The sequence below is a fragment of the Pristiophorus japonicus genome, chromosome 2 (assembly GCF_044704955.1).
Source record: "Pristiophorus japonicus isolate sPriJap1 chromosome 2, sPriJap1.hap1, whole genome shotgun sequence".
Lineage (NCBI taxonomy): Eukaryota > Metazoa > Chordata > Chondrichthyes > Pristiophoridae > Pristiophorus > Pristiophorus japonicus.
In genome coordinates this window covers 232,328,800-232,347,836 of record NC_091978.1, presented here as the reverse complement: position 1 = coordinate 232,347,836, position 19,037 = coordinate 232,328,800, and the positions used below count along the sequence as shown (strand labels likewise).

The 19,037-nt window shown below is 43.6% G+C and overlaps 1 protein-coding gene across 1 annotated transcript in view; it reads right to left on the bottom strand.

The window, feature by feature from the left end:
• The window catches only part of wdfy3 (WD repeat and FYVE domain containing 3), a 690,816-nt gene that overhangs the window by 175,587 nt on the left and 496,192 nt on the right, over positions 1-19,037 (bottom strand). Inside the window, exon 41 of the mRNA XM_070871062.1 lies at positions 1,000-1,160. Coding sequence (XP_070727163.1) covers positions 1,000-1,160 — 161 coding nt within the window. The remainder of the gene's footprint in view (positions 1-999; positions 1,161-19,037) is intronic.

The window sequence follows — 19,037 nt, the reverse complement described above, 5'->3', positions numbered from 1 at the left end:
CAGTTTAGTGTCATCCACTGCTTCTCCCTGTACTTGCGGGGGGTGTAACGTCTGGTCCCCCTCATCAGTCTGTCACGTCTTACATTGGGCACATGATGCTGTCGAGCATACCTTCTGCCATCTCGAGTCTGCAGCATGTAAGTGGTCATCAAGAGAGGGTGAGAAATGACAGGTGCCATTGCAATAGCTCTCTGTTTTCCACCGATTGGTCACAAAGAATGAATGTCCCCACTAAGACACCTATTAAATTCCAATCGTCCACAGTATGATAAGATGTTTGTTCAGATGTTCACATCACCTCCAAAGACCTCCAGAGTACATCCGAACTCCCCCAAGGTTGAAGTAGAGCAGCCTTTTAAATGATGCGACATGTGATTTAGAACATGGTGTCCATACCGCTGTGAGTAGTTCCGGTTAGTTCCACTTTTCCCCGCTGTTTTTTTCGCCGAGCAATATTGTGGGTGAGGTGCCGAAAGTAAGGATGAGCGATATACTGGGCGTTAGTTTCGGCAAATGTAATCTTTACGACAAAAAACATTAGGCGGGCGGTATTATTTTTTCTCGACATTACGCACATGCAGAAAGTAACGCTCGGCGATAAGTGATCGAGTAATGGGCGTCAGTTTCCATTTTGTGGCTAAATGGGTGATATCTGGGCGTTACATGTCATTTCAGCGTTAAAATGGATGTTAAGTGGGCGTTATGCATGCAAAAATAATGGAAAATCTAGCCCCATATTTAATTTAACCCTGACATCGGGTGAGGCCTACAGGATTGCCAAGCAAGATTCCACAAAGATTTGTGCTTTTTTCTTTGAGAATTGTTGCTGCTGATATTAAGAGACTGGAAGGAGGTTAAGTTCTTGTTTTATTTGGCATTCTTTTGGATTTCACAGTTCACTAAAGTATACCAAAATAGGAAACAGATTACAGCCATTATTTCAATTCCAGGTGTAGGTGATGCAGACTAAAATGATCAAATTAAAAGGAGAAAGTCTACCTGTGATGTGAGGTTATTTTTACTGATTCCACTTTCCTTCCTGTTTCGCCTGGATCCAGTCAACTTTGACAGGCCAAAACCACTACTCACACGTGATAGTTTTGACTGTGTAGCAGGAGCTATGGTTGCTTCTCCTCTACTAATATACTTCTTTTCATGGGCTATCCAAGAGAGAAACAAGGCAAAAACATTTTAAATTTCCAACCAGCATTCTAGGATTTTCAACAATATTGGTAAGCATACAATAGTGTTCCAGTAACTTTTGTATGAAAATACCATAAAAGTCAAATAAATGTTGAAATGAGATCAAGACAATAAATATCGAGCTACATTATTTCAATAATAGTTCCCATCACAGGAGATAGGAAAAAAAAATATTATTTACAGTTCATCCTATAGTAAACAATGCATGTACAAAATATGGCACAATCTAGATAAAGATAATTATTCTCTACTGGATACATCATAAAATTACTTTGGATAGACCTAGCTGGCAGCAGCCAGCAACAAAAAACATCATATGATGCAGCAATTTCACTCAGAGGCCTTAAGAATGGCTGGTGTTGGAAACGGAAATATTCCACTAGTGTGATAGTGGTACACTTTTATGGTTGGAATTGAGAAAAATATTAGACCAGAGAGATTTACTCTGCATCTGCAATGGGTGTGCAGATTTTATAATGAATGTTAAAAAAGCCAGTGATAATGTTAGCAAATCACCATACAGAGATAGTCAGCTAAAGGTGGCAAAATTCAGCACCAACAGCAATACTTTCAGCACAACACAAATTTACTGACATATTGGGAGTTAGATCAGTAATTAAATGTGCACTACTGAACAAAGCAGCAAAGATGGTTGCAGGCTTGATCCTTGGACTATGTAGAGTAACTAAGTTCAGACAGGGTGGCAATGGGGCACTATAAATGCCTTTAGCATCCCTGGGCTAGAAAGAGAAAGAAAAAGTTAGAGAGGACTTGCCCTTCTGATTGCTATCCAGTGACCCCGTTGGAAACTGCCAGTGTGTTGATACCTAGTGCCAACAGTATCGGACATGATAAAACCATCTTTTGACACTTACTGACTGGAATCCCACTTGAAAAAAATAATTTTGGTGGCTGTAACCCCTGTGGGGCCACATTTCAATCTGAGTCACAACTTTTGAGAGAGGAAGTAAGACAAGGGGAGAAAATGAGGAGGACTTGAATTCTACAGTACAAGTGAAAAGTTTCCATGTTCTCTTTTTCTGATGAGAAAAATCACTTTTAAGGCTGGTTAAACTCAAATGCGGTCTAAAGTAATTTCAGGTGCAAGTCCATGAATTTGGACACAAACAGGTTAGGAAATGGTTTGCCACTTCCTGAATATTGAAAGGAAATAGGATTAAGAGTGAACATTTCTCATCAAGATTGTAACACTCTATAATGACAAGTTAAATGTTCAAAGTGCACAATGTTCAAGGACATGGAACAATGCACCAATTTTCCCAGGATGTATGTTATCAAGAAGAATCAACAGCATAACTTGGGAAATTTTCATCAAGTTTGTTGAGAATCAACAAATAAGTTTCAACTATTAAAGAAAATGCTTTGAGTCAGTTCTTATAGATGTCGACACAGGATATATAAATAGCTCAGACTGAGAACCATTTTCAAATGAACTTGGTATCTGATTACTGGTGGAATCCACTCAACAGATTACAATCTGGTGGCGTTTTACATAACACGATAGCCCAGCAGCATTGTTTCAGAATATTCATTAGTCAAAAGAAGGAAGAAGTTTAAAAACTATTTAAAAAATTGTAGCACTTCAAAAGGCACAAGAGCAGTTAGCTAGCTACTCCACGAATTGCCAGAAACTGTCTATTAACCTATATGACCATAATTCATTATGCTGTTTCAAGTTTATAGACTTTTACAAAAATCCTAATTTCCATAGGATGTTGCATGTTAAAACTAGACTCTATTTGATTTAGACTTGGAGCCAAAGGACTATTTGTAGCATTTACATTTTTGGAAGAAAGGAACTGTGATAAAATGTGAAATCTATCTTAAATGATGAGTATTTCTAATTTATTGAAGCAATAAGTGAATGCTTACTGGAATTTTTTGCATAAACAACTTGCATTTAAGTAGCCACTCTATGGGCCCAAGTTTCCACACGATAAAAAATGGGCGCCCCTCCGAGCTGGGCGTCCGTTTTTCACGCCTAAAACGGCGCCGGAAAAAAAACTCGCGATTCTCGAGCGCTTTGCAGCTCCTTGTATGTTTGGCGCGGCGCCCAGGGGGGCGGAGCCTACACTCGCGCCGATTTTGTAAGTGGGAGGGGGCGGGTACTATTTAAATTAGTTTTTTTTCCTGCCGGCAACGCAGTGCGTGCGCGTTGGAGCGTTCGCGCACGCGCAGTGTGAAGGAAACATTGGCACTTGGCCATTTTTGTAGTTCTTTGTAGCTGTTTAATTTTTGAACATTTTTTAATAAAAGCACATTGCCATCAGCACTGAGGCTTCCTGCAGCCTTCGCACTGTCTCCTTTCCGCCCCCCTCCCCCGCCGGGAACGTCTTCCTCCCTCTCCTCCCCCCCCCCCCCCCCCGCTGCGTTCGGGCGGGGCGGGCCTGCACTCCCTTCCTCCCGCCGTCGGGAACGTCTTCCTTCCCCCCCCCTCCCCCCCACTGCGTTCGGGCGGGCGGGCCCGCACTCCCTTCTGCCCGCCGTCGGGAACGAACTTGTGAGGCTGGCTGAAGCACTTTCACACAGGTAGGAAGATGGTTTATTTAATCTTTTCTTTGCTTATAAATGTTTATTCAGGTTGGATTTATTTGTATAATATTTGTATAAGTATAAATAAGGATTTATTGTAGAATTTAATGACTTCCCTTCCCCCCCTACCTCGTTCCGGACGCCTAATTTGTAACCTGCGCCGGATTTTTTAATGTGTAGAACAGGTTTTTTCAGTTCTACAAAAATCTTCACTTGCTCCATTCTAAGTTAGTTTGGAGTACGTTTTCACTGTGGAAACTTTCAAATCAGGCGTCAGTGGCCGGACACGCCCCCTTTTGAAGAAAAAATTCTGTTCCAAAGTAGAACTGTTCTACCTGCAGAAAAAAAAATGTGGAGAATTGCGATTTCTAAGATAGTCCGTTCTCCACCAGTTGCTCCTAAAAATCAGGCGCAAATCATGTGGAAACTTGGGCCCTAACAGTGAGTGGTCCAGAGCATTTCAAATAGAAACAGATGGCAAGCATTAAGAGAACAGGTAGAACTGACGACTGAAAGCATAGTTGAAAATATAGGTTTTGAGGAGACTTTAAAGATATTGAATGAAACATAGAAATTTACAGCGCAGCAGGAGGCCATTTCGGGCCATCATGTCCGTGCCGGCCGACAAAGAGCCGCATGGCCCTCGGTCAGCAGCCCTGAAGGTTACATATAAAACCTATGAACAATGAACAGTGGCGGAAAGGCAAAGAGCACCCAGCCCAACCAGTCCACCTCACACAACTGCGACACCCCTTATATTAAAACATTCTACACTCCACCCCAACTGGAGCCATGTGATCCTCTTGGGAGAGGCAAAAACCAGATTAAAAACCCACACCAATTTAGGGAGGAAAAAATCTTGGAAAATTCCTCTCCGACCCATCCAGGTGATTGAAACTAGTCCAGGAGATCACCCTGGCCGTATTCGATTCCCTGCAGTACTTACCATTATATCTGCACCGGCCAACAAAAGGTTATCCAGTCTAATCCCAATTACCAGCTCTAGGTCCGTAACCCTGCAGCTTCCTTCCAGATCCCCACAACCCTCTGAGTAAAGAAGCCCCCCTCCTCAAATCCCCTCTAAGCCTTCCACCAACCACTGTAAAATTATGCCCCCTCGTAATATACCCCTCCACCAATGGAAATAGGCCCTTACTATCCACTATGTCCAGACCCCTCGATATTTTGTACATCTCAATGAGGTCTCCTCTCAACCTCCTCTATTCCAATGAGAACAAACCCAGCCTATCCAATCTGTCCTGAAGTAGCAGGATATAGGGATTTAGGCAGGGGATTCTGGAGTAGAGCCAAGAAGACTAAAAGCTGTGTCACTGATGTGAAACAGAGGAAAAGGAGAACGAACAGGAGGATAGAAGGGCATGGACTACGATGTAGGGTAGGTTGAGTTCGAGACCATGGAGGGATTTGCAAACAAGGAGGAAAATTTTAATTTTAAAGTGTTGAGAGATGGGAAGCCAATGAAAGCCATTGAAGATAGGGCGCTGGGTAATTTAGCATAGGTCAGGTTGCAAGTTACAAGAGTTTTGAACAAATTGGAATTTCTTTAGGAATGCTCAGGAGCATTTATAAGGGTTTCAGTGGTGGGGGTATGGTAAGGGCGGAGGTGAAAGTGGTCTTGGTGATAGATAGGATATAGGGTCTGAACTGAAGCTCAGGATCAAATAAATAGGGCATTGAGGTTTGACACCATCAGGATCAGGCTGAGTAAGGAGCAGGGGAGGGGGATGGAGCTGGAACCAAGGGTGGGAGGTTCTAGTGGGTTCTGAAAACGATAGCTTTATTCTTTCCCATCTTCAGCTGGAAAAAGTACTGGCTCATTCATGACTTAATGTTCAGACAGGTATTCTGACAACACAACGACTGTTGTAAAGTTCAGGTTGATGGTCGAGAGGCAGAGCTCGGTGTCGTTGACATAAATGTGGAACCTACACCTATGGATAATGTTGCCTAAAGGCACTCCTGAAGTGATTGTGCAGAGGTAGAAGAAGAATTTATTACTAGATAGGAGTCAGCTACAGTGAAACAAATAGGAATGAAAGTGAGAGCAGTTCTTTGTTGGTGAACTATAAAGAAACACTGGAGAGGGAAAGAATGACCGATGCCTCTAAGAGGTCAAGAAGAGATAATGCATTATGGGCACAAAGAACGTTGATGATAATTTTGACCAGGGCTGTGAATTTGTCAAAAGCCAGAATGAAAGAATTTGAAGAGGGAATCATTGGAGAAGTGAACACAGAGTTGGGTGGCAGTGACACGTTCTAAAATCTTAGAAATTAAAAAGCATTGAGATATGGAGTGGCAATTGGAGGGCTTAAAGTTGGCTCCACAAGTGGTGGCAAAGCTTTCATCCATCTCACCTCTATACTCTGAAATGTTCTCTCTTTCTAAACCCCTCTGCCTTGTTGCATCTCACCTCACTTTCAAAAGCCGATTTAAAACCTATCTTTTTGACTGTGTCTTCATGCACCATTGCTAACTCTTCTGGTTACTGCTGCTCAGGTCTGACCCCAGCCTTTGGGATGTTTTGCAATGTTACAGATGTTATACAGTACAACTTTCTGTTACTGGCTATTGTTAAGGTAACCTGCAGATACCATATTACATTTGAGAAACATTGGTAAAATAATTGCTTAATTACATTATATTCTGGTTTGTGTTCTAAAACAAGCATGAACAGAATGCAGTGGGATGCAGGAAAAGTGTTTGTTTCTTCAAAAGCAAAATCAGCATCAGGGCATCACTTCTGAATTTTGCTGGAGATCCAATAGAGCACTTTTAAGTTATTTTTGAGGTGATAAATTAAGGTTATACTACTGGGGATGAAAAATTGATTTAAAAATTATTTAGTGGAAGTGAATTCCTTTGGGTATTTTCCCCACTGATGAGGGTATGGTAGCATTGTGGTTATGTTACTTGACTAGTAATCCAGAAGCCTGGGCTAATGATCCACTGGATACAGCAAAGGTTATGGGCCCCGGCAACATTCACGCTGTAGTGCTGAAGACTTGTGCTCCAGAACTAGTCGCGCCTCTAGCCAAGCTGTTCCAGTACAGCTACAACCCTGGCATCTACCCGACAAAGTAGAAAATAGCCCAGACATGTCCTTTCCACACAAACGTAATCTGGCCAATTGCCGTCCCATCAGTCTACTCTCAATTATCAGCAAAGTGATGGAAGGTGTCATTGACAGTGCTATCAAGTGGCATTTACTCACCAATAACCTGCTCACCGATGCTCAGTTTAGGTTCCGCCAGGATCACTTAGCTCCAGACCTCACTACAGCCTTGGTCCAAACATGGACAAAAGAGCTGAATTCCAGAGGCGAGGTAGAAGGAGAGGGCAGCAAGTGCGTGGGAACACCACCATCTCAAGGGTTCCCTTTCTAGACAAACACTATCTTGACTTGCATATATATTGCCTTTCCTTCATTGTCGCTCAGTCAAAATCGTAGAACTCCCTACTTAACAGCACTGTGGGAGTACGTTCACCACACAGACTGCAGTGGTTCAAGGTGACGACTCAGCACCACTCTTTCAAGGGCAATAAGGGTTGGGTAATATATGCTGGTCCTACCAGCGACGCCCACATCCCATGAATGAATAAAAAAAAATCAACTGTTTAACTTCAATAGGAGACCCAGAAATCTTAGAAAAAGGCATTATTAGCGACAATGCCATTTTTTTGGAATTTCTGCAGATCTTCAGTTGTAGTTACAGCAGACGAGTGAGAGAATCCCCCGTAGAAATTCATTCCCCCCAACCCCCGCTAAATTTGCAAATAAAGAATAAAAACATGATCGTGTCAGATTTGTTCTTGGAGTGCACTTTCTGTTGGTCACATTTTAGGGGCAGGAAGTGTGTGTGGTGCACTCTGCACCTGCTCAAGTTAGATATGCATAATAAGCTCCCTGGTGGGAATTTGCCAGTCACTGATTTGATGCTGCAGCACTTGCATAAAGGACCAAACAGCTGTTCCAAATGCAGAGCCTTTTTCTATACTTGCAAATACTGTATACATATATAACAGGACATCACCAAGACAGATCCCAAATTTGTGGATGCAGCAAGAGAGGTATTGCTACAAGAAATGTGGCAAAGAAGGGATGTCCTGTCTGATATACGAGAGCCCCCACCCCACAGGAGGGCTGTTAACAGTGTCTGGCAGAGAATACAACAGGGGCCCGGATTTTGTGGTGGGTAGTGACAGCGAACTTTCAGCGTTCGGCATCATTACCCCTCTAAAACTGACTGCAACTTCAGGATTTAGCGCATGCACATCTAAACGTGGAAATCCTGAAGTTGCGGTCAGTCATTCACTACTCCGACACTGGCCGCTCTGTGGATCCCCCACCCCTCCAAAAATGGCAATCAGTAAAATCAGTGCAACTGAAAAAAACTTCCATATGCTGCATTTCCCAGTTCCTGCGTGCCTCGATGTTGCCAGTTGGATAATCTACCCCAAGGATTCTATGCTGTATTACATCTTGATATTTAAAATCCAGAGGATAGTTTACAGGAGATATATGACAGATTACAATGTTTCAAAAATAGCATCATATGTAAGGTTCGAAAATCCACAGCCGCATTTGAAACACCCTAAGGACAGGAAAACTAACATGGGATCGTTCCGTACACTAAATGAACATTTTTGGCCAAGTAAAAGCAGGCTGGGAAAACGTATGGGTGGATAGAGACATTGTGGAGTCTGGCTCACAAGCAAGACAGAGGCACTGGCCAATGGGGGAAAAGTGCATTCTGGCAGGCCAATCAGGGGTCGAGTCGGGCCTGAAGTGGGGAAATCTTCAACCAATAAGGACTCCCCGGCCCAGTTTGAAAATGACTTCCCCCCACAAATCAAACTACGAATGTGGGCCATTATCTACCTAATTAATATGGACAATAGCTCTGAATCAAAACTATGAATCACTGCAGGAATGGCCCACTGACTCCCAGGACTATAACAAAGGACCCACAGACTTTCAGGCACCTATGTGCCCCGTAACAATACCCTGGTCCTCACACCTGCGTGTACGTGTGACATCTTCTGATTCAATATTCAAAGCTATCTCCCCATCCAAACTTACACAATGGACCACCCACTGGGTTTGAGCGCGAAAAGACCAGAACTGAATTGAATACAAATATAAGACACTGAATCACCAGAAAAACAGTTGTATGAAAAAACTTGCAGAAAGGGAGTTGTGGAGAAAAACAGTTGTGGACCAAAAGGGAGTTGTGGGCAGAGTTCACTGGGGAGGAAAGGTGTGGAGAGGAAAAGACTTGCAGCTGGAGCAGTAGGAAAAACAGTTTGGGGTTATTTCTTGAAAGGGCTGCTGGCTGCTGGGGGGAAAGGAGCTGAGAGAGTTTTGCAAACTTTGATTTTGGTCGAGACTAAAACCCCACGAACCAACCTCCTGGTTGGTAAGTGGCAGCAGGTGCTGCTGTTAGACCTGAACACACTGGACAGGGTGAGAATAGCCGAAGCATCAGGCTGGGACATGCAGAGCTGTGCAGACCTGGACACCTGGTTCAATAACCTGGATTCACAGCTGTAGTCTGACGATAACCGAGAGGCAGATAGAAGAAACCGGCACAACATCGAAGAGGAAAACCGAACAACAACATAAAACCCAACCCAGCGGGACCCCGAGCTGAAATAAGTGCCATAGAACCCTGGAGTTGATAGGATTGTTAGTATAGCCCAACCCCCCTCACAGACTCAATTTAGGATAGGAATTGGTCGGAAGGGTGGGAGTGGGAGGTGTGGTTGTGTGTGAGCGGAATGTTTTAACCTCTTGTTTTCCCCTTCCCTGTTGCGAGATTTTTCAGGTTGTTGAATGAGATTTTGCCATTACTGCTATTTTATTACCTCTTCCTATGCCCTCTATCTTTGTGTTTGCTATTCTAAATAAACAACATTAGCCATTTTTTTGCACTCTTACCCAGTGTCTGGTGCCTCGTTACTCACCACCCTCATAAATCACACGTACAGAACCCAAGGGGAGTGTGGATTCGAACCCACACCCCAAGCTCCCCTTACACATAGGATTAACATGAAGACAATTGTACAATAACAATTATTTAAGGCACTTAAAAATGTTGTTCATGGACACCTTAGTTAGGATTACAGTCAGTCACTTACAGTTATGCAAAAGTTCTGGCAGTGCCAGCTGCTGAAACAGTCTCTGCTCCACTAATCCCTTTCTTTATATTGTCCTAGGGTATCTAGCAATGGAAATCAGTTAATATCGCTGCTGGTTATAGAGCACAGGTAATCAGGATATGTACAAAGAGGGATTTGAAGTAAAGTTCAAACATGTATCAAGCCAATGCATTCATTCTGTAGTTCTGACAATGCGTAATAGTCTTAGAAGAATATATATTGTATTATTACTCTTGGACACTTTAATGACCCACTCACAGACTGGGAGAGGGAGGGAGTAAGTAGAAAAAAACAATGGAATGCCTAAAAAGTGTGCAGTATGTTTGAATGCCTTTACGGGGAGAAATGCACTAGGTGTAGTTATGAGTAATGAAGATCAGATAGATGAATTAAATGTGGACGTGCACCTCGGAAGTAATGACCACCATTTGCCAAGTTTTAAGGTCCAATTGGAAAGTGAAAAATTTACAACAAAAATATAGATACCAGATTAAAATAGGGCAAATTATCGAAAGATGAAGACTGAGCTAACTGGGCAATAAAAGTGGCAGCAATTGTGAGGTGGTACATTTCGGGTAAAAAAAAAAAATAGATGTTTATACTTCGAATGGGTGATGTGAAAAGTAGAAGGATTTGGGAGTTAAAGTTCACAAAACATTAAAACTAGCATTCAAGTAGGTAAGTCTATTACAAAAAGCTAATGGAATACTAGGTTTTATATAAAGAAGTATAGAATATAAAAGACGAGATGTAATGACTACATTTGGAATACTGTGGCAGTTTTGGGAGTCTCATTATAGGAAGGACGTTGAGACACAAAGGGTACAGTGCAGATTTCCTCAGATACGAGTAAATATAAAAATGAAGAACTGGGACTATTTTTGTTAGAACAGAGATAGTTATGAGGTGATTTAATAGAGGAATTAAAAATTTTGAATGGATAAGAGTAGATATAAACAATGTTCCCTTTAAGCTGCGCGGCCACGCAGCACTCTGGAGATCTCGCGCAGCCGGCTCACCGGCTATTAAATGGATAAACTGCACATGCGTGGAATTTTAAATGGGCCACGTGACCCAAAGAAAATTAGAGGAAACACTGGCTAGAAACAGACTGCTTACATTGGTTGAGGGGTCTAAAGTGAGGAAATATAGATATAAGATTAAATGTAAAGAATTTACTAGAGCAGGGAGGAGTAACCTATATTTACACAGAGGGATGTGAGGCTATGGAATGCACTACCAGAGTTATTGATTCAAGCAGAGACTACGTCAAGATTTAAGAACAGGTTAGATAGGCGATTGAAGGAAAAGAGGATAAAGGTACAAGGGTGAGCACATGGGATTAGGACCAATTGTGGAGGATAAACATGGCCTGGTTGGGCCACATGATCTGCTTCTGTGTTTTAATTCAATGCGGTTCCCTTCCATGTTATTTAACCCTTAACCAGTAAACCTCCTGTATCTGAGAGAATGGGACATTTGGCCTTTTCTGACTGTCAATTCCAATCTTGGATGGCTGTCAGGTGGCATGCAAGAGTGGCCTCGAGATATTCTAGATTCAAACTATTCCTGCATTACTAGGGAAAGGGGCCGAACCTGTGTTGCAGCACTTCATGGCATTATATATCAGTTGTCCAAGTGCTTTCCCCATCCTGACTGCTAACTCCAGTTCCAACTTTGGCTGCTTGTTCCCTCCTCATTCCTTTTCCAAATCCATAGCTGTGCTCTCCCTCGCGATTCTTGTCTTGCCTCCCTCTGCTGTCTTCCTTGCAACACCCGGTTCTAGTCTTGGCTTCCACTGACATCTCCAAATGACTCTCCGCTTGTGCTACTCTCCAATGGGTGCTAAAAGACATAACCCTAATTGTGCATGGTTAATAGCACACAAATTCATTGCTATCTTTTTGCTTCGATATGTTCACACATTTCCTCATCTTCCATCTTTTCTTCTTGCCTACTCTTTACATGTTTTAACTCATTTTTACATATGGGTGAATAATTGCAGCACAAACACAGCTGTCATTTGAATAGTGGACAGCAAGAGTTGAAAGAAGAATATTAATTTTCACTAAACATTAAAAACACAGGACCACTTATCCAAAACCATAACCAAATGCACTCTCACTAAGATTCATAAAGAGTGGCAGAAGGCAATTAAAATTAAAATGTTGTTGCCATCAAAATACTAATTTATAAATAATCATCATGGTGCAATTAAAGAAATGAAACACTACCCAACACAAGGTTATTGGAATTAGTTTCACAAACTGGTGTTTTTTAATTTCTTACGTACTGTCATTTTATTGAACAGTGCTCATAATTCACACAATTCACCATATCTGTTTTAAACTTCTCTGAAGATAGGGCTGCTGGATATAATTCTTTGGGAAATGTAATTAGTTTTGCTTTTATTGTATTTTAAGTGGCAATTATTATATTAAATGCTTAATTTCAATTCATTGCATATTTAGCTAATTTGTCTTCATAGGAAATATCAGTGAATGGTAGACAAATCCCGTAATTGATCAAAATATAATTTTACATTTCCTTGACCATTATTTTCCCAGTTGGAACAAGGTAGATTGGGCTTACTACTTTCATAACAAAGTTCTAACAATCTTCCTACTACTAATGTTAAAGCCATTATTATATTATTTGAATTTTTCATCAGTATTAATATTTAAAAGAGTGAATACTGTTGGCTGACCCAGCAACGAACTCTGATTTGGTAAAATGTTAACAAGTATAGTTCTAAATACTACATCCCCCAATAGAAATGTGTGGCAGTCAATGCTCACTACATACTGATCAAAGTGAGAAATCTCAAAGATACCAATACTTGGGAATGTATTTTGAGTGCCTAATCATCCTTATCACAACAGCCAATACTTATGGCCTCTCTAAGTTTTCAATTAACTGCCAACTACTTCAGCAGTTCCTGCTTTAACCTTCCATATAGCAAGAACTGGAATTTGTGTTACATAGAATCTTTAGAATCAGAAAATAGATTATGGTGCCGAACCTCGGTAACACCCCATTTGAGGGCGTTAACTGAGGCAAGGTGGGACTTCCTGCACCCGGCAATGTTGGGAGTTCTACTCCCTCTCCGGGCCGGGACTGGGGCGTAAAGCGCGGGAATTTTCCAGCGGGCGGAAGAACATGCCCCCGCACCCCCCCCCCCCCCCGGATCTTCCGTTAAAGGGAGGGCACGCTGCGAGCTCTGCAATGGGGTGAGGGGCCACCACTTCTCCACCGGGGAGCAGAGTGCCATGGCAGAGCCCGACACAGAAGTGGAGTGCTGGACTGCAACATGTCGGAAAAGACCCCGCAAAATCGTCAACGCGAGGCCACGACCGGCAGGTTGGCCACCGAAACAAAATGGCGCTACGCACCCCCCCCCTTTAATTTTCGCCCCGCAAGCGGAGTGTGGTCCAGTTCGTGACCCGCGAGGCTGGCGCCGACATCGCCTGGGGCAGCCTCATGGGGTGTTACCGAATTTCCGCTCTGGGGCGCAAATGGGTTGCTGTGCACGCCGATGTAATCATCGGGGCGCCACCGGCAGAAGTGGGGAGCTGCCGGTTTGCGCCTCCGCAAACTTCTGCAGAATTTTACAGGAGGCGGCTTGGGCGAGAAATCGGGGATGCTAACGGGAATTTCTCACCACTATAGCTTGCTAGTCTGTACTAGGTTCAAAACGAGCTCCCTACAACACTTCTGATGGCTTTATTTTCTATCTCCGTGCAAGTCTAGCTGCACCACTCATCCCAGTTAAGATGGTAATCTGTAGTTTTAGTACCGCCACATAATATATAGAATGATACAGCAGAGGAGGACCATTGTACCTGTGCCAGCTCTTTGAAACAGCTCTACAATTAGTCCCACTCCCCTGTTATTTCCCCATACCCCTACAAATCTTTCCTTTTCAAGTATATATCCAATCCCCTTTTGAAAGGTGCCGGGGTCAAGGATGTCTCTGAGTGGCTGCAGAACATTCTGAGGAGGCAGGGTAAACAGCTAGAGGTCATGGTCCATATCGGTATCAACGACATAGGTAGAAAATCCCATCTTTACCCTGAAGACACCCTCCATCGTGTTATGTGGCACTACCACCATGCTAAATTGGATAGAATCAGAACAGATCTCGTAGCTCAAAACTGGCCATCCATGAGGAATAGTGGGCCATCAGCAGCAGCAGAATTGTATTCCACTACAATCTGTAACCTCATGGCTGGCATATCCCTCACTCTACCATTACATCAAGCCAAGGGACCAACTCTGATTAAATGAGGAGTGTAGAAGAGCATGCCAGGAGCAGCTCCAAACGTACCTAAAAATTAGGTGCCAACCTGGGACAGCTGCAAAACAGGACTACTTGCATTCTAAACAGCGGAAGCAGCCTGCTATAGACAGAGCAAAGCAATCCCACAATCAACAGATCAGATCAAAGCTCTGTACATCCAGTCCTGCTACATCCAGTCGTGAATGGTGGTGGACAATCAAACAATTAACGGGAGGAGGCGGCTCCATGAATATCCTCATCCTCAATGATGACAGAGCCCAGCATGCGAGTGCAAATGACGAGGCTGAAGTGCCGAGTGGATGATCCATATTGGCCTCCTCCTGAGGTCCCCACCATCACAGAAGCCAGTCTTCAATTCGATTCCCTCTACGTGATATCAAGAAATGGCTGAGCGACTGGTTACAGCCACAGCTATGGTCCACGACAACATCCTGGCTGTCGTGCTGAAGATTTGTGCTCTAGAACTAAACACACCTCTAGCCAAGCTGTTCCAGTACAGCTACATCACGGGCATCTATCCGACTGCCCAGTCATATCCTATCCACAAAAAGCAGGACTAATCCAATCATTCCAATTACCGCCCCATTAGTCTACTTTCAATCATCAGCAAAGTGATGGAAGGTGTCGACGGCAGTGCTTTCAAGCGGCACTTACTCATCAATAACCTGCTCATGGATGCCCAGTTTGGGTTCTGCCAAGACCAGTTGCCTCCAGACCTCATTACAGCCTTGGTCCAAACATGCTGAATTCCAGAGGTGAGGCGAGAATGACTGCCCTTGACATCAATGCAGCATTTGACCGAGTGTGGCATCAAGGAGCCCAAGTAAAATTGAAGTCAATGGGAATCAGGGGGGAAACTTTCCACTGGCTGGAGTCATACCTAGCACAAAGGAAGATGGTTGTAGTTACTGGAGGACAATCATCTCAGCCCCAGGACATCACTGCAGGAGTTCCTTGGGGCTGTGTCCTAGGCCCAACCATCTTTAGCCGCTTCATCAATGACCTTCCCTCCATCATAAGGTCAGAAGTGGAGATATTCACTGATCATTGCAGAGTTTTTAGTTCCATTCGCAACTCTTCAGATAATGAAGCAGTCATGACCAAATGCAGGACTACCTGGATGACATTCAGGCTTGGGCTGATGAGTGTCAAGTGACATTGGTGCCATATAAGTGCCAGGCAATGACTATCTCCAACAACTGGCTAACCACTGCCCCTTGACATTCAACAGCATTACCGTCACCAAATCCCCCACCATCAACATCCTGGGGGTCACCATTGACCAGAAACTTAACTGGATAAATACTGTGGCTACAAGAGCAGGTCAGAGGCTGGGTATTCTGCAGCGAGTGTCTCACCTCTCCTGACTCCCTAAAGCCTTTCCACCAGGAGTGTGATGGAATACTCTCCACTTGTCTGGATGATTGCAGCTCCAACAACACAAGAAGCTCGATCCATCCAGGACAAAGCAGCCCGCTTGATTGGCACCCCATCCACCACCTGAAACATTCACTCACTGGACCAATGGTGAACCATGGCTGCAGTGTGTACCATCTACAAGATGCACTGCAGCAACTCGCCAAGGCTTCTTCAACAGCACCTCTCAACCCCCCGACCTCTACCATCTAGAAGGACAAGGGCAGCAGGCGCATGGGAACATCATCACCTGCCGGTTTTCCTGCATGGTTACGCACCATTCTGACTCACAAACATATCACCATTCCTTCATCGTCACCGGGTCAAAATCCTCCCTAACAGCACTGTGAGAGTAGCTTCACCAGAAGGACTGCAGCAGTTCAAGAAGGCAGCTTAAGGGCAAGTATGGATGGGCAATAAATGCTGGCCTTGCCAGTGATGCCCACATCCCAGGAACAAATTTAAAAAAACAGGAAAGAGGGATGATGTCCTTCATGCAGAATTTAGGGAGCTAGGGAAGAAATTAAAAAGCAGAACCTCAAAAAGTAGCAATCTTCGGATTACTCCCGGTGCCATGAGCTAGTGAGTATAGAAATAGATTAGAGCAAATGAATGTGTGGCTGGAGGGATGGTGCAGGAGGGAGGCCTTTAGATTCCTGGGATATTGGGACCAGTTCTGGGGAAGGTGGGACTTGTACAGGCCGGACGGGTTGTAACAGAACCAGAACCAATATCCTCACGGGAGAGGCTGCGAGTGCTGTTGGGGAGGGTTTAAACTAATTAGGCAGGGACACCAAGATGTAGCATTAGAAAACAGAAATAAAGTGCACAAAGGACAGATAGCACTAGAGTAAGAAATAGTAAGGTATTAGGTGAGGTCAGACTAAGAGAATACAAGAAGGTCTAAGATAGGTTTACAGTGCATGTGTGAAAATGCATGAAGCGTGGTAAATAAGGTTGGTGAGCTGTAGGTCCAAATAGCCACATGGGAATATGATGTCATGGCAATAACTGAGACCTGGCTCAAAAAAGGGCATGCTGCGTATTAAATATTCCTGGCTACAAGGTGCTCAGGAAAAATAGGGAAGGAAAGAAAGGAGGTGGGTTGGCACTATTGGTTAAGGCAAATGTTACAGTACTGGAGTGAGAGGATGTCCTGGAGGAGTGAAGGACAGAATCCATTTAGTTAAGAGATAAGAAATAATAGAGGTGCCATTACACTACTAGGTGTATTCTATAGGCCACCAACTAGTGGGAAGGATACAGAGGAGCATATTTGCAGAGAAATTAAAGCGAGATGCAAGATCACAATAGAATAGTGATAATGGAGGTCCAAAATAAAAGAGAGCTATGCATGGAAGCAGAGGGCATGGCTGAGGTACTAAATAAGTACTTTACATCTGTCTCCACCAAAGAAGATGCTGCTAAAATCATAGTGAAAGAGGAGGTAGTGGAGAAACTGGATGGGATGAACATTCATAAAGAGGAGGTACTAGAAAAGCTGGTGTACTTAAAGTAGATAAGTCACCAGGACCAGAAGGGATGCATCTTAGGAGGCAGAGGGAAGTTGAAGTGGAAATTGCAGAGGTACTACCCATAAACATCCAATCCTCCTTAGATACAGGAGTGTCAGAGGACTAGAGAATTGCAAATGTTACACCCTTGTTCAAAAAAGGGTGCAAGGATAAACACAGCAACTACAGGCCAGTCAGTTTAACCTTGGTACTGGGGAAGCTATTAGAAATGATAATCAGAGGCAAAATTAAGAGTCACTTAAACAAGTGAGGATTAATTAAGGAAAGCCAGCACAGATTTGTTACAAACAAGTTAATTAACTTGATCGAGTTTTTTGAGGAGGTAACAAAGAGGGGTGATGAGAGCAATTGACGTGGCTGACGTGCTGTACATGGACTTCCAAAAGGCACTGGATAAGGTGCCACATAATAGGCTTGCCAGCAAAGTTGAAGCCCATGGAATAAACCGGACAGTGGCAGCATGGATACGAAATTGGCTTAGTGACAGGAAACAGTAGTGGTGAACGGTTGTTTTTTGGACTGGAAGAAGCTGGTGTTCCCCAAGGGTCAGTACTCAGGCTACTGCTTTTCTTGATAATATATTAATGACTTGGATGTGGGTGTACTGGGCACAATTTAAAAATTTGCTGATGACACAAAACTTGGAAGTATAGTGAACAGTGAGGAGGATCATGATAGGCTGGTGAAATGGGCGGGCACGTGGCAGATGAAGTTTAACACCGAAAAGTGCGGTGATATGTTTTGGTAGGAAGAACAAGGAGACAATATAAATTAAAGGATACAATTCTAAAGGGGTGCATGAACAGAGACCTGGGGGTATACGTGCACAAATCATTGAAGGTGGCAGGGCTGGTTGAGAAAGCAGTTAAAAAAAGCACACGGGATCCTGGGCTTCATAAATAGGGGCATAGAGTACAAAAGCTAGAAAGTTATGATGAACCTTTATAAAACACTGGTTCAACCTCAACTGGAGTATGGTGTCCAATTATGGGCACCACACTTGAAGGATGTGAAAGCCTTAGAGAGGCTGCAGAAAAGATTTACAAGAATGGTTCCAGGGATGAGGGACTTCATTTACATCGATAGACAGGAGAAACATAGAAAGATAGAAATTTACAGCACAGAAGGAGTCCATTCTGGCCCATTGTGTCCGTGCCGGCCGACAAAGAGCCAAACGGCCCTTGGTCAGCAGCCCTAAAGGTTACATATAAACCTATGAACAATGACAGAAAGGCAAAGAGCACCCAGCCCAACCAATCCGCCTCACCCAACTGTAACACCCTTTATACTAAAACATTCTACACTCCACCCCAACTGGAGCCATGTGATCTTTGGGAGAGGCAAAAACCAGATTAAAAACCCAGGCCAATTTAAGGAGAAAAAATCTGGGAAAATTCCTCTCCGACCCATCCAGGCGATCGAAACTAGTCCAGATCATCACCCTGGCTGTTTTCTATTCCCTGCAGTTCTTACCATTATATCTGCTCCGTCCAACAAAAAGTCATCCAGTCTAATCTCTATTACCAGCTCTGGATCCGTAACCCTGCAGGCTGTGGCACTTTAAGTGTCCATCCAACCATCTCTTAAAAGTGGTGAGGGTTTCTGTATCCATCACTCTTCCAGGCAGCGAGTTCAACATCCCCACAACCCTCTGCGTAAAGAAGCCCCCCCCTCAAATCCTCTCTCAACCTTCCACCAACCACCTTAAAACTATGCCCCCTCATAATAGACCCCATCCACCAATGGAAATAGACCCTTACTATCTTCAATGTCCAGGCCCCTCAATATTTCGTACACCTCAATGAGGTCTCCTCTCAACCTCTTCTGTTCCAATGAGAACAAACCCA